The sequence below is a fragment of the Furipterus horrens genome, unplaced genomic scaffold (genome assembly GCF_987537825.1).
Source record: "Furipterus horrens unplaced genomic scaffold, mFurHor1.1.pri manual_scaffold_4, whole genome shotgun sequence".
NCBI lineage: Eukaryota > Metazoa > Chordata > Mammalia > Chiroptera > Furipteridae > Furipterus > Furipterus horrens.
This window is the reverse complement of record NW_028327174.1, coordinates 200,035,355-200,049,217: the sequence shown is the minus strand read 5'-3', so window position 1 is coordinate 200,049,217 and position 13,863 is coordinate 200,035,355. Positions and strand designations below refer to the sequence as shown.

The 13,863-nt window shown below is 58.8% G+C and overlaps 1 protein-coding gene across 1 annotated transcript; it reads left to right on the top strand.

The window, feature by feature from the left end:
- Positions 1-1,392: 1,392 nt before the first annotated feature.
- Positions 1,393-8,113, top strand: CUNH9orf50 (chromosome unknown C9orf50 homolog). The gene is made up of 8 exons (XM_090274874.1): positions 1,393-1,913; positions 2,174-2,254; positions 2,357-2,473; positions 4,642-4,802; positions 6,259-6,424; positions 6,593-6,767; positions 7,063-7,169; positions 7,783-8,113. The coding sequence occupies exons 1-8, from the start codon at positions 1,393-1,395 to the stop codon at positions 7,826-7,828; spliced, it is 1,374 nt and encodes a 457-aa protein (XP_090131000.1). The 3' UTR covers positions 7,829-8,113.
- The last annotated feature ends 5,750 nt before the right edge of the window (positions 8,114-13,863 follow it).

Here is a 13,863-nt window from a genome sequence, read left to right as displayed (position 1 = left end):
TGGCCCCATCCCAAAGGCCCAATAGGGTGAGCATGCCCCTAGGAGCCATCTCAGAGCTGACAGCATCTGGGAGCGGGCTGTGGCAAGGAGGAAGCAGGCTCTGAGACCCCCAATGTCAGAATCTAGGGGCAGGTCTGGGGTTCTGTCTTCTAAAGGGAGAGTTTGTTAAAAGTATGGGTCTTGGCCCCACCCAGACCTACTAAATCAGAATCTGGGGCATCTGTATTTTCAACGAGCTCCCCACTCCAGAGCGGGGGCGGGGTGGGGGCTGGCAGGACGGCCCCAGCGGGGGACAGGTGCTGAGCAGTCCTCTCCCTTGAAGCTGGCTCCAGGTTTCCCAATTGCTAGCAGGACGAGTGTTAACAACACTAACAGCCGCCAGGATCTGACGCTCCAATGTGCCAGGTGCTCCCTGCCACGGGACGTGAGCTGCTTCCCTCACGAAGGGGCCGTTGCCCTGGTACCCCGGGTCCCCAGCTGAGGCCACTGAGGCTCATCAGTTGGCTTGCTCCAGGCCACGAGGCTCGTAAGTAGTGGAGCTGAGACTCGTCGTCGGCAGCCGTCCGTCTCGAGAGACGATGGTGCAGCTTCTTAAGAGTCTATCTGCACCGCCGAGAATGGCTGTGCAGTCCGACTCGGGAGTGACACGGTATCTGTCTCCTCCCGTGTTGAATCGACATCTTGCGATGACGCTGGAGTGCCCTCTCCAGTGGAGCTGAAGCTACAGAGCCTGGGCAGGGTGATATGGAGGGTCTGCTGTTGCCCATGCAGCAGACCCCCCCTCTCTTCGCAGCTGAAGGATCCAAGGGAAAGACGGAGTCAATACAGCTTGGCTTCAGGTGCGCCGCAGGAGTTGCCGGTGTTGACTACAAGGTCAAACCGCCTTAGGGACTCCGGCTCCGGATTTTCTGTCGGGGTTTACTCCCTTAGCCTTTCCCCTGGAGAGGTATGCCGCAAGGCAGCGGAGGTTTTTTGGAGTCAGAGTTTTCCTTCTCTGATGTGCCCTGACTGGAAGATCGAACCAGCGACACTTAGCTCGCAGGCCGACGCTCAATCCACTGAGCCAAACCAGCCAGGGTTTATTATTTATTCTAAATAATAATCATTTTTAAATCGCCCTAACAATAGCAGCTAGTGTTTGTTGAGCACGTACGACGTGCCCGACGTGCCCGCTCATTTGAACGTCACAGCAGCTCAGAAAAGGCGCGCACTCGTCACCCTCTTCCAGGCGAGGACACAGAGGCCGCGCGAGCCCTAGTCCGCGGCCACTCAGTGTCCGGCGATCCCGCCATGCCAACCCGTCCGGGGCACTATGGCCTGGGGGCTGGCCTGTGCCCTCCCCTCCACTTCACGCGGCGACCCCCGCCCCCACTGGCGTGAGGATGCCCTGAGATGCCCCGGCGTCACCCCAACGCCTGGGCCCAGCAGGTGGCGCCCGAAGGGTTCCCTGGCGGGGGCGCTCGCCGAAGGAGAGACGCGCCGCTGCCCAGTCTGCCTTCGCCTGAGCTCCGGTCCGCCCTCGGCGCGGGGAGATCGGGGTGCTCGAGGGCCTGCAGGGGCGGCGCCGAGTGGTGGCCGGCCTCCAGTGGCAAGTCCCGGTTCACAGAACCAGGGGCGGACGTCTGGAGTTCCCAGCTGCACCTGTCCTCTCTGCGCGCCATGGCCCCGGGGGCGGCTCGGAGCAGGACAGGGCAGAGGTCGCTGCTGCTGCCGCCTCTGCTCCGGCCCGGTGCGTCCCAGACACCGTCGCCCCCGCACCCCAGGCCTGGACCGTGCGAGGACGTCTGCAGGGGCTCGGCCAGGAAGACCCCGGACTCCTTGGGCGCCCTCCTAGGAGAGTTCCTCCCTAGCAGGTTCCGGGAGTTCCTGCGACGGCTCGGGGCAGAGTGGGTTGAGCAGCTACAGCCACCGAGTGAGGCCCTGCGGGGTCCCCAGGGGGCTGGGCAAGGTGCCTGAGTCGTTGCTGGTGGGGAGGCCCCACCACCATTCTAAGAATGATGCTAATGTTAGTTGAGGTCCAGGCCGAGTTCAGGCAACCACCCTTGAGGGCAGGCCTACCATTGCCCCTCTTGTAGGAAAGAGGAAACTGAGGCACAAGGCCATAGAACTAGGAAGACCCTCTGAGGACTGTCCCCAAGCAAAGGCTCATAACTATTTCCACCTCCTCCTGGCTCCCAACGTCCTCAGAATCGCAACATGGAAGGGGTGTGCCAGAGCCTCAGTGTCCCAGCTTCTCCTTCCTCCCTGACCTGCGGTAAGTGTCAACGACCCACTGGTGGGGACATGGTTGCCATCGAGGCTCGGAGGGCAGGGAACCCTGACCACTCATGCCAGATGTGGCCTATTTGTCTTCAAGGGACCGGTCATCAAACTTCCAGAATAGTCTTAACAACATTTTGCTCGATCAGACACCTACCCTGGGGCTGCTGAGGAGAGATCCCGAACAATTCACCAAGGTCAAAAAGACCGACAAGTGAGTTCTGGCACGATGAGGGGAGGGGAGGGGAGGGGAGGGGGAGAAAGGGCATTTATTTCCTTCTTTCCTTTCCTCTGTCTTTCACCCGTGACTTTACCTATGTACCCATCTATTCATCCATCTGTGTGTGCATCCATGAATCAGGTCTTCCGCCAACGCATTCATAATTCATCTGTGAGTCCACCCATCCATACGCTCAGTCATCATTACATATATCTACCCATGAATCAGGTCTTCTGCCAACACATTCATAATTCATCCTGTATCCATTCATATAGTCATTCTTCCATTCACTCATCCGTCCTTGCACGCAACTTGTCTGTGAACCAGGTCTTCTATGACCTGTTCAGGAATCCATGCACCCACCCATACATCCATTCATTCATCCATCTGTTCCCGGATTCTCACAATTTTATTCATGAACCCACTTTGTAGATCAATCATCTACAAAACCTTCTATCCACTTACAAGTCCAGGACACTATCCATCTCTAATCTAGTCAGGAAGCCATCTACACATCTGCAGACCCATCCACATAATTATTCATCCCCCCGTCCATCAACCCATCCTCCTAAGATACAGTTCTTCCATTCAGACCTTTTCATTAATTCACCCATCAGCCCATCTGTCGTCCACCTACGCAGCCACCAGGCTTCCATCCTTTTACCCATTCCACTCTTCCTTCATCTGCTTCTTCCTCTAACATTTATTAGGTTTTATTATATGTCAGATATTGTGGGAAATAAAATAAGGGATGGAGGCAGGAGAAGTAACCATAGCTCTAATGGGGGGGGGGGTGCAGAATATATTCCTCCAGCTTAAACAGGCTTAAACAGGGGTGAAGGGTGAAGAGTGTCACGCATAAGTTTAAAGACCAGCGAGAGTCCATACACCACACACACACCCTTCCTTCCAAGCCTGGATCCATGGCAGACAGTACTAATTGGTCACAGCACTTCTCCCCACTGACACCGATGCCTCAGAGTAGGTGCCAGAAACGAAACACATTGGACAATCCAGGACCTTTAAATCACTCAGGCCAAATAAACACGCCACTTCTCATGAGACTTAAAACGGAAAAGCATGGCCCTCAAAGTCTCCAGTGTTCCATAGTCAAGAGCTAATACTCGAGCACCTCCCAGCGTGGAAGGTTCCCTGGTGGGCCCTGCGGTGGGTGGGTGGGGCACGCCAGGGTGCATTAGAACAGGCTCCGACAGCCTTTGAGAGGAGAAGCTGAGGTTTCGGGCTGTGGGCAGAGCCGGGGGTGCCATGGCCTGGCCCTGAGGCCAGCACAGAGAGGGGGTCCACATGCAGACTGTTGGATGGGGAGGCCAATGCCTGTCGCAGGCGCTGTCTTGGACACCTCCTACCTGCCTGGCTCTTCAGTGGGCTGATGAGAAGCAGCCCCTGTGGGTCCTCACAGACGAGGAGATGGGGTCAGAAGAACAGATCCAGACGTGGCAATACGTAGGTACTTACGGGCCAACATGGCGTTTCTGAATAACAGAACCATGGGTGGATCGGGAAGGCCCTCTTGTGGCCTTGGCCTTGAGGACGAAATTACTAACAATACATGTAACAATAACAGATCCCCTTTATTGAGCACAGAGTCTGGACTAGGTGCTTTGCATAAGCTATTGGATATTCACCAAACTCTTATAAGGATGCTATTATCATGCCTATAATATATAACACATAATTTAAAGGGGGAAAACCGTAAGAGCACGCTGCTGGGAAGGGCTATAATTGATACTGGTAATTATAATAGGAACACTTCCCAGCTAGAGTTGTTTACCTCTGACCCCGCAGACCCTTGGCTTTGGGTTCATTTCACCTCCTCACAGCCTTGGCAGGACTGTGATCCACTTTACAGATGAAAAAAACTGAAGCTCAAGAGTCGGGACTAAAACCCAGGACTGCCTGACTCCTGAGTTCCTATCCTTGTTCTCCCTGCTGAAACGCCGGGTACATCAGAGTGCCGGCTCCTTCCCATACCGGCTTTGTGACGTTGGGCAAGTTGCAAAACACCTCTGTGCCTTAGTTTCCTTGTGACCATCAGGGTCACAGGGCGAACTCCAGTCTGGCGGGAGTGTGCGGTTGGGGTGGAGTGGGCCAGGGTGGCTCAGGCCCCAGCCCTCCCCTCGGGCTCCCCCTTCTTTCCGCAGGCCCCGTGGTCCCCAAGCGCCCAAGCTCAGGGCCGTGCTCACGCACAACTCCTCCGAGGAAGGCTCAGGGCGGCACAGGCGCTGCTGTCCCTTCCGAGTGCACTTCGCAGACGAGACCCTGTGGGACGCAGCCGTCCGCTACTGGGAGCGCAGCTGTGCATGTAAGCAGGGGGGACGGGGAGCCCCAAACTGCAGAAAGTTCCAGCCTGGGCCTGGGAGAGCAGAGGCTGTGGCCCTGCAGAGGCAGTGCCTGAATGGGCCTCTCGGGATGATGTGAGGGCGACCTTCAAGGACAAAATCGAGGGTCCGAGATCCAGTAGAAGTGTCCCAAAGCCGGTGGCACCAGGCAGCAGCTGCAGTGTCAGACCAGGAAACAATGGCTGCCCAGGCCTTGCCTTCCCCGAAGGACTTCTTGCCGCCAAGGTTCCCACAGCCACATCTGCTCATGGTGGAAGAGGCACCCACAGCCTCCCGACCCCAGTCTGGCTCCCCACGTGGCCTGCAGGGGTGGAGACAATGGGAAGGCGCCAGAGGCATCTTCTTCCCTTATTCCTGAAAGCAGTTGGATGAGGAGGTGCCCAGAAAGGTCCAGAAGATGGGAAGGCCGGCACCCCCAGGTCTGGCAAAGAAGCTCAGAAGCAGCAGGCCGGGGTCCATAGCCCACGTTTGCTCTCGGCTCTCCCAGGATGAATAGGATGGTGTCTGTCTGCTGGGGTGGAGTTTCCAGTGTTTTCTGCGTCAAGAGTCTGGCAGGAAGATCATTTGTCCTTGCTCTGGCGTGATCTTCACCAAAGCCCCCTTTCTCCAGCTGCCCAGCCTCTTCTCTGGGTCCAGCAGCCCCCATGGCCTCCAATAGTCAACAGCCTGCGTCTGGTTTTTTGAGCACCTACTGGGTGCAGTTACAGGAAACGGCTGCCCCAAAGTTTAGCTGTAGGGAAAGCCCTAAAAATCAGGACCATCACTGATTCAGGGGGGATCCCTGAGGGTCCCAGGAAGCTGCAGATAGAACCTGTGATTTTGCCCAACTTCTGGTTGTTTGATGGGGAAGCCAAGGACCCGAGAGCAGATGGCACAGCTGCCAAGAGGAGATGCCACAGCGGCCCCGGCCACCTGGGCGTCCAGGGGAAGGAGGCGCCTGGACAGTTTCATATAAATGGTGGTTGGCTGGCATGGGAGCTGTGGTCACACCCCAGGGTGCCGGGCTGGGGTCCTGCGGGTGTTTCCCAGCCCTGTCCACCCTCAGGGTCCCTGGCCAGTCAGAAGGGCCGCTATTGGTTGGACAGGAAAGACTCCCAGCCCCCAGAACTACCCCCATCCCTGTGGGAGTGTCTGCAGCCTCTCCTGGACGTCCCACTGTAGAAAATGAAGGCCATTCTGGGCTGGAGCAGGAGTGGTGTGTGGGGCGGGGCACAGATTGGGTAATAAAGGTGGCAACAGTCACACAGGATAGTTTTAAAACCCGAGCCTTCTCTGGAGGCAGCCAGAAGGCGCTGGGGAGCCTTGGGTTTCCATGGAGACTGGCTTTGCCTGCCTTGCCTGCCAGAGGGAGGAGGGGAGAGCTGGGGGGGGGGTGCCCCCCCGCCCAGTAGATCTCTCATGGTGCCCGCTCTCCTCCAGTCCAGCAGGGCATCACCGAGAACAGGCCAGCCCCCCAGTCGGCAGCATCGGAGCGTGTGTTTGGGAGCGTCGGGAGATGGCTGGAGAGTTTGCCCGAAGGCCTGGACTCTAAGGCTGAGGAGGAGGCTGTGGCCGGCTCCCCATTCAGCTGGGACAGCCCCGACCTGTGAGGCTTCAGGGGAGGGCTGGGGTGCCCACACATTGCCAGGGCTCCCCCTTCTCACCCCGTAGAGCTCCAGGTCCATCTGGCAGTGGGCAGGCTGAGGGCCCTGCCTGCCATAGATGGACCTGGGACTGGGGCTCCCTGTAGCTCACAGACGACTGCCCCTCTCAGGCCCATCCCGGAGCTGCAAGACCACCTCTCTGAGGACACCTCCAGGGACAGCAGCCTGCCCTGCATCCCCAGGGCCACCCCCCAGAGGCAGGGAAGAGACCACAAAACCTTCCTGGATGCCCACAGCATTCTCGACGAGGTGGGCAAATCGCCCTGCTCCTGGAGCCAGAAACTGGTGAGTACCTGCGGGCAGCCAGCCACCTGGAGCGCCCCTGCCTGGTGGGGTGGCCGGGGTGCCGGGTAAAGCCTACCTACACGCTTGACTAAGGGGTGGGCTCTTGAGCTGGGCTGCCTGGTTCAGATCCCAGCTCCATACGCGCAGGCTGTCCTTTTGTATTTCGGTTTCTTCATCTCTAAAATGAGGTGGAGTGCTTGCCCCCCTAGCGCTGAGGCCCTGGGAGCCCTGTCTCCTGCCCAGGGCCCCCCACCCCCATCCCCCAGCAACCAGCTGGTCCTTTTTCTCACTCTAGGAATCCTTCCTGCCCCGCCTGGAGCTGCCCACGATCCTGAAGCGAGGCCACTCTAAGGGGTACCAGCTCATCCAGAGCCCAGGCCCAGGCGTGGACATGGGCCGGGGGTGAGGATAGGCCTTCCTTGCCCCATAAATAAAATGTACATCCCAGAAGCCTGGGGCCTGCTGCCAAGTCTCGCCCTACAAGCCTCTCCAGGGGCCTGGTTGCTGGCCTCTAGGGTTCCAGGACCATGGGGAGGGTGGGGGCCGGGTCACAGTTGAGATGAGGCTGATGGGTAGAGGCAAGGCATCCCCAAGTGAATCCCTGTTCCGGAAGGTGGGAGACCCCGCCTCACACCCCAAACCTGGGACCAAGCCTCTGTCGATCTGGGTCAGCCCACGCCTGAAACAGACACCTCTGCCCCCAGCCTCCATCTCTGATGGAACCCAAGGCTGCTTGCTGACCTCCCACTATGGGGTGAGGACGTCCAGACTCAGACGGAGGGAAAAGAGCCCTGTGTGTGCACAAACGTTTGTCTTCCGAGTCCCCCAGGCTAGGCTCACACCATCTGGCCCCTGGTCACAGCATCTGGGTGGGCCCCTGCCCGATGTTTTCCTCCTAGTCATTGGGGGGTGGAGAGGGCAGTGTTCAAAACCACATCAGGTGGCAGGTGCTGCCTGGAGTTTCTCTGACCACTGCACTGACCCAAGAGTGTCACCCTATAAGCCTGTCTTGCAGGTGTGGCCCGGTCACAACTGCGTTCCAAACCCCTGGCAAAGTCTGAGCCCCCTCCACGCCTTGAAGCCCAGCCTTGAAGCCCAGGTTCGGACCCAACCCCTGGCCAGGCCCAGGGTCCCGGTCTTTATCGCCACCTGCTGGCCAGTAAGGAAACTGCCAAGGCATCCACACGCGGGCACCCTGCGGAATAAGAAAAGGGTGGGATATGGGCTGGACGGGTGGTGCGGATCTTAGGCCCAGGAGAGCTTGTGGGTGGGGGATCCCTGTTTTAAGAGGTGCCCTGGCTCCAGAAGAAAGGCGATAGATCTAGGCCCGGTTTGGACAAACTTTGTGGGGGATGGGTTTGGGGGCAGTGCTACCACCCCCCTTGGGTGGTGGGGGTGGGGGGGTGGGGCTGGAGTGGGATTTCAATCCCTCGGATGACTTCTCGCCTCCACACCATTTCCTGGACTTTCACGACCCCTCTCCCGCCAACAGTATTTCTATTTCCTAGAGAGTCTTCGGGTCTCAGAGAAGGCCTGATTCTACCGCACCCCTTCCCGGTGACCTTGATCCGCGCATCTCGGGGGTTCCAAGCCTCAGTTTCCTCCGCGCGGCCGCCAGCGGCAGCTCCGCGCCGCGCCCACGCGGGGGCAGTGTTGGCCTGGCTTTGGCGCTGCCCGGCGCGGCCGAAACTTCTCAGCCTCTCGCTGGAGGGTCGGAAACTTTTCCCCTCGCGCCGCTCCGCGCCTCCCGCCCCCGCGCCGCCTCCAGCCCAGCGCTGCCCTGCGGCGCCCAGCGGCCCTGCGCCACCTGCCCGACCGCGCGGCCTCCGTGACCGCCAGCCTCCCCGACTTCTCTTTCTCGCCTTTTGTTGATAAACCAAAAATTGCTAAGCTTGCGGCTTTACTGTCAGCAGCGAGCACTCGAAATTGCGTACCGCGTGCAGCGCACAGGGTTGGAGAGGCCCCCTGGAAAATCTTTGCCGAAGCCTGGGGGCTACCCCCAAATCCAAGCACTTGCCTTGCTGGCGTAGGGATGGGGGACACTCTCCACCCCGCCCCCCACAGGCTCGGGCTGGCGGGTTGCCGAGTAGGGGTCCCGCATCCGGGCAAGCGAGGACCTTCCCCTCCGTGCTCCCCTCCGCCTCACCCACCTCTCTCCGCGCGCGCCCCTGCCCCAGCCCTTCATCTCTTCTTTCCCTCTCCCGTGACCCTCCTCTCTCCTCCCTTCTCTTCTTCCTTCCTCTTCGACAAACACAGGTTGTGTCAAGAGGACCTTGAGCACCAGCTCCGAGCCTCACACCCCACTCACAGCACAGCAAACACACAGGGACCCCGCAGACACGCCACACACACGCACACAGCAAGCACACCACACACAGACGCCACACGCAGCAGGCACACACACACACACACACTTCAAAGGCATACAGACACACACACATGCACGGACCCACACCACACACACTAGGAACACCACAGATGGCACACACACGTCACCCCCCAGACACACAGTTAGGGTCCCCAGCGACACCAGCCCCACATTCCCAGGTCCACGCGCTGGCTGGGAGGCCACAGATGCCCCACAAAGCCCTCCCACTCTCTGTAGTCCTGTTCACCAACAGCCCCTCTCCCACGGCAGGCAGAGCTTGAACTTGAACTGGGTGACCTGAAGGAAGGTGTGGAGATGGCCAGCAAGTGCTGCAGTGCGGGGACAGGGGACCGACCCCTACCCAGCTGTTTCCAGGTTCTCAGTCTCTCACCCCTTCCCAGGGGTCCCAACAGGGCCCTCTTCTCTGGTGCATGTCCGCGCAGGCGGGCGTGTGGCCAGCCCCTCCGCAGGGCTCCAGTGAGCAGAATGGCTGGAAGGCCGGAAGTGGCCCTTCCTGGCTGGAGCTGGTGCCCCTGCTCCTGCTCCCCACAACCCCAGGATCTCGGAGGGACAAGGCAGGTGTACTCCCACAGGTCTCTTCTGCCTTCTCATTCTGAGCAAACCTCGTCCCCGCACCATGCCACTCCCCACCCCGACCCGGGTCCATGGGAAGACCTGGGAAAGACCATGGGTGGGGGCAGGGGGCGCTGGGTCTAGTTTGAGGGGGGTGAAGAGCAGAGGGAGGAAGACTCACCCCAGGGCAGAAAGGAGAGCAGGAAGATCACTGCTGCTCTCTCGTGAGCCCCACCCCACCCCAGGGGGCCTTTCCACCCGCTGGCTCTGGGGCTGGCTAGGGCTCTCCTTAGCCCTTTGCAGGCCAGGAAGCTGACGCTCGGAGAAGGCAGCGGGTATGGCTGTGTCCTATGCCAGTGCCAAGCCTTCAGCCACACACACAGGCTTCTCAGTACATCCACTCATTGTTGGGGAAACTGAGGCCCAGGGAGGCTGAGCTCTTTTTCTTTTCAGTTGCCTCTTGTATGCGCCCCGATAAGGGACTGAATCTGCAGCCCAGGCACGGGCAGGATGACGCCCAACCATCTGAGCAGTGACACTGGTAATATTCATTGTGCCATTTGGGCCCGTCGGAGCTAGCTTTAGGCAGAGTCTGAGCCAGAAGCAGGGATTGAACCCACCAGGCTGGGCTCTGGAACCCTCCTGAATGGTGGCACTTGGTCCCCGAGAGCAGCAGCCAGAGCAGCTCATTTGCTGTCTCCCGTCATGAGGCCTTGGGGACCCTTAATGACTCACCCGCCAGGGTCTCCCTCGTTTATTGCCTGCACCTGGCAGCCCTGGGGACTGCAGTGCTGCCCCCAGGCTCCTGGGGAACCCTGCTGGGCTCTGGGCTGACTTCCAGCTCCCCTGGCCCAGGCAGCTCAAGGGCCCAGACTGTTCTCCAGGGAGAGACGCCTTCCCAGGCAGGCTCATGAGTAACTTTTAATAGCCCACAGCCATATTGTAATGTTAACTAGGGTGCCCAGGAGTCCATGTGAGCAAGACAGACCTGGCCCTGCCCTCCCAGAGCTCAGTCCCACTGGCAATCAGAGGAATAATGACTGAAGGCAGTCCCATGTGCAGCATAACTCTGTGAAGCAGGCAGTACCCCTAGCCTGATATTCCAGATGAAGAAAGCAGGGCACAGAGAGGTTAAGTCACTTTTCCAGGGTCACACAGCTGAGCTCCAGATAAGAAGCTGGTGAGAAGCGCTGGATGGGGGAAGCGCAGGGCAGCGGCCTCCTCTGAGGCTGCGGTTTGCTCCCCAAGAAAACTGGCCAGATTTCCTCCAGCCCATAAGGCAAGGCTGAGAGAACAGAGCAGTGGCCAGAGCCCACAGCCTGGCTGCTGGTGGGAAACTCTGCCCGCACCTCGGCTCTGTTCCTTCTCTTTTATTCATTCCCCAAATGTATTTACTGAGCATCTACCGCGTACCAGGCTGCGTGCAGGGCAGCGCTCCTAACGGAGGGAGCCCAGGTCTTGGGGAGGAGGGTGCAGAGGGGGCTGGCTTTCAGGTGTTTGACCCCTGCAGGCAGTCACATAGGGCCCCTCTGCACTGGCTTTAGTGCTCTGCTGTTGTCACATTGAAATTCTGAGCTGATTTTGAATGAGGGCCCTAGGTTTTCATTCTCCCTTGAGCCCTTGCAAATTGTGTGGCGGGTGCCGGACACAGACATTAAACTGTGGTCAGTCATGGGCTGGGTCCCCTGGAAGGCTGGCAAGAGGGTCCAGGAGGGTTTCTCAGGGGCAGTACCAGATTGGCCTGGGAGTGGGCTTTGTCCTGGCCCCACATCCTGTCTTGGGTCCCTGGGTCCCTCGGGGCAGTTTCCCTGGGAGCTGGGTCAGTGTCAGGCATGAGGTCGAATCAGCGAACCTCCAAAAGGACTAAAAATACCCTTGCCTGTGTGTACTGACTAGATAATGCAGGCGTGCGGCCCAGGATGGGCGGGCACAAGCCAGAAAGTGGGGAGAAGGAAGCCCCTCCCAGCCGCTTCCACCCGGCCCTGGTCCCTCCCACTATGTACCCCCGTTTCTGGGCGCCTTCCAGAGGTACTGCACGCACATACAAAGCAGTAAGTACACACATATGCATTTTTATACTGTAATGTCGATTTCGCGTGCATTCTGTATTGTGCACACTTCTCTGCACTGAGTGTCCTCACTTCTTGATCTAACTGGGGGATCGGAGAAGGCCCTTCCAAGATTGTTTATGCACGGCATAAACAGTCACCCAGGCATGGCACCTGGCACAGTGTGGTCTACGGTCCCTCTGGGTGTTCGCCATGTACCCAGGCCTCCCGCACAGCCTCTCTCCTGTCCCAGCTGCAAAGACTGCTATGGAGGGAGCCAAAGCTCTGTCCCATGAAGGGCGTACTATGATGGCCCCCAATTCTACATGAGGCTCAGAGAGGTGTGGCCACCATCCTGGGGTCACACAGCAGAACAAAGATCGGAAGGTGTGGATTGGAACTTGTGAAAGCTGCACTGCCTCCCAGGAGCAGGCTCATGTTTGTTCTCAGGGCAGGGTGGGGCGGGGGGTCACTGCCCCTTGCAATATATTCACACCCTCCCCAATGCCAGATGGGGAAGCAGGTGAGAACTGGACAAAAAACCCTTCCAGCTTGACGGAGCCACCAGGATAGAGCTGCCAGGAGTCCCAGCAAGGCCTGGAGGGCGGGGCGGGGCCAGGTGGCCTGCTGGGGGTGGGGCAGGTGTGGATGTTGGGGCCACCTAGGCCCCAGCTGCACTGAGGCTCCTGGCACACCCCTAAGTGGCCTGTGCCTGTCACCAGGGAGGGCTGGCATCAGCTGGTTGATTGTGCCTGGGGCTGTGATTCAGCATTTGAGTTCAGGGGGTTATTTTTATTGGGTTTTGTTTATCCAAAGCTCTGCCTTAGAAATTTGTCTTCACAACTCCCCATCCCAGAGAAGAGGGCTGGTTTGGTTACAGTCATGCGGTGGGTGTTGTCTTAGAAACAATCCTTTGAATGGGGACTCAGTGTCCCTGAGCACACGTGGCCCCCCACGTGGGGTGTCTGCGGTGGCTCTGCAGGACTGCTGGCCCCCACCTGCCCTGGCTGAGCTGGGCAGGTGCCAAGCAGCCCTCCAAGGCCTGGGGCGCTGGCACCTCTGGCCCAAGGAGGCTCAGCTTTAGGGGATGATGAGGCCCTATGACAAAGGCTAAGGACCTTCTCTGTTCAGAAAAATTCAATGACCATCTAGGACCTCTGAGGTGCATCTGCAGACCCGTCCCTCCCATTTAGCGCCCCTTCCTAAAGGAATCCTGCAGTCAAGCCTTTTTGGAATAATAATCCTAGTAGCTAAGATTGAGCCCCTAAATTAACTCTGTTTCGGGGGCTGTAGTGTGGGGTTTCTGGGATTAACTCATTTACTCCTCATATCGGAGGCACAGAGAAGTTGGGTCACTCACCCAAGGTCACACAGCTGGCAGGTGGCTATGCCAGGACCTAAGCCCAGCCAGTCTGCTCATTTGTACTCCTAGCCTAACCCAAGCTTATGTGTGTGCACGCACACACATGCATATGCGCACATACATACATGCACATGCATGGTGCCTGGCCCCTGAGCAAACCTGGGGTTAGGCCCAGGGAGAGCCCCAGGGAGGGAGACCCATGCATGTTAAGTGCCAGGACTTGGGGTCTGGCTGGGTAGGATGACTGGGGTCCAGCCTTTGTGAAGGTCAGGTGAGACCCACACGGGGATTCTCCTGCCGCAAGGCCAACACAGGGCCTCCCCTATCAGGGGAGCTGATTTTATTGTAGGAGATGGGACAGAGAGTGGGGGTCCCACAGTACAGACACCCTTGCAATGACTGTCATGAGCACAGACAGACACCTCCCCTTCCTCCTTCCCTTCCCTCCCTTCCTATCATCTCTCTTCCTCTTCCACCTCCTGCCGCCCTCTCCCCCCTCTGCCCTTCCCCTCTCTCCCTACCACCACCCCACGCACAGACAGACAAGGACAAGGCTTGCTGAGCCTCCAATGGTAGAGACAGCCTGACCCTGTCCCCAGCACACGTCCAAGAAGCCCAAACCACATGTGGGGAGCCACCGATTCCAGTGGCCTCCTGTGTGCCCACTGGTTGAGCCCAGAGGCCAGTCCAGGCAGCCCAGTCCGGGCCCTCTGGCTGCCAGCTCCTTCCCCAGTGCAGGGAGGA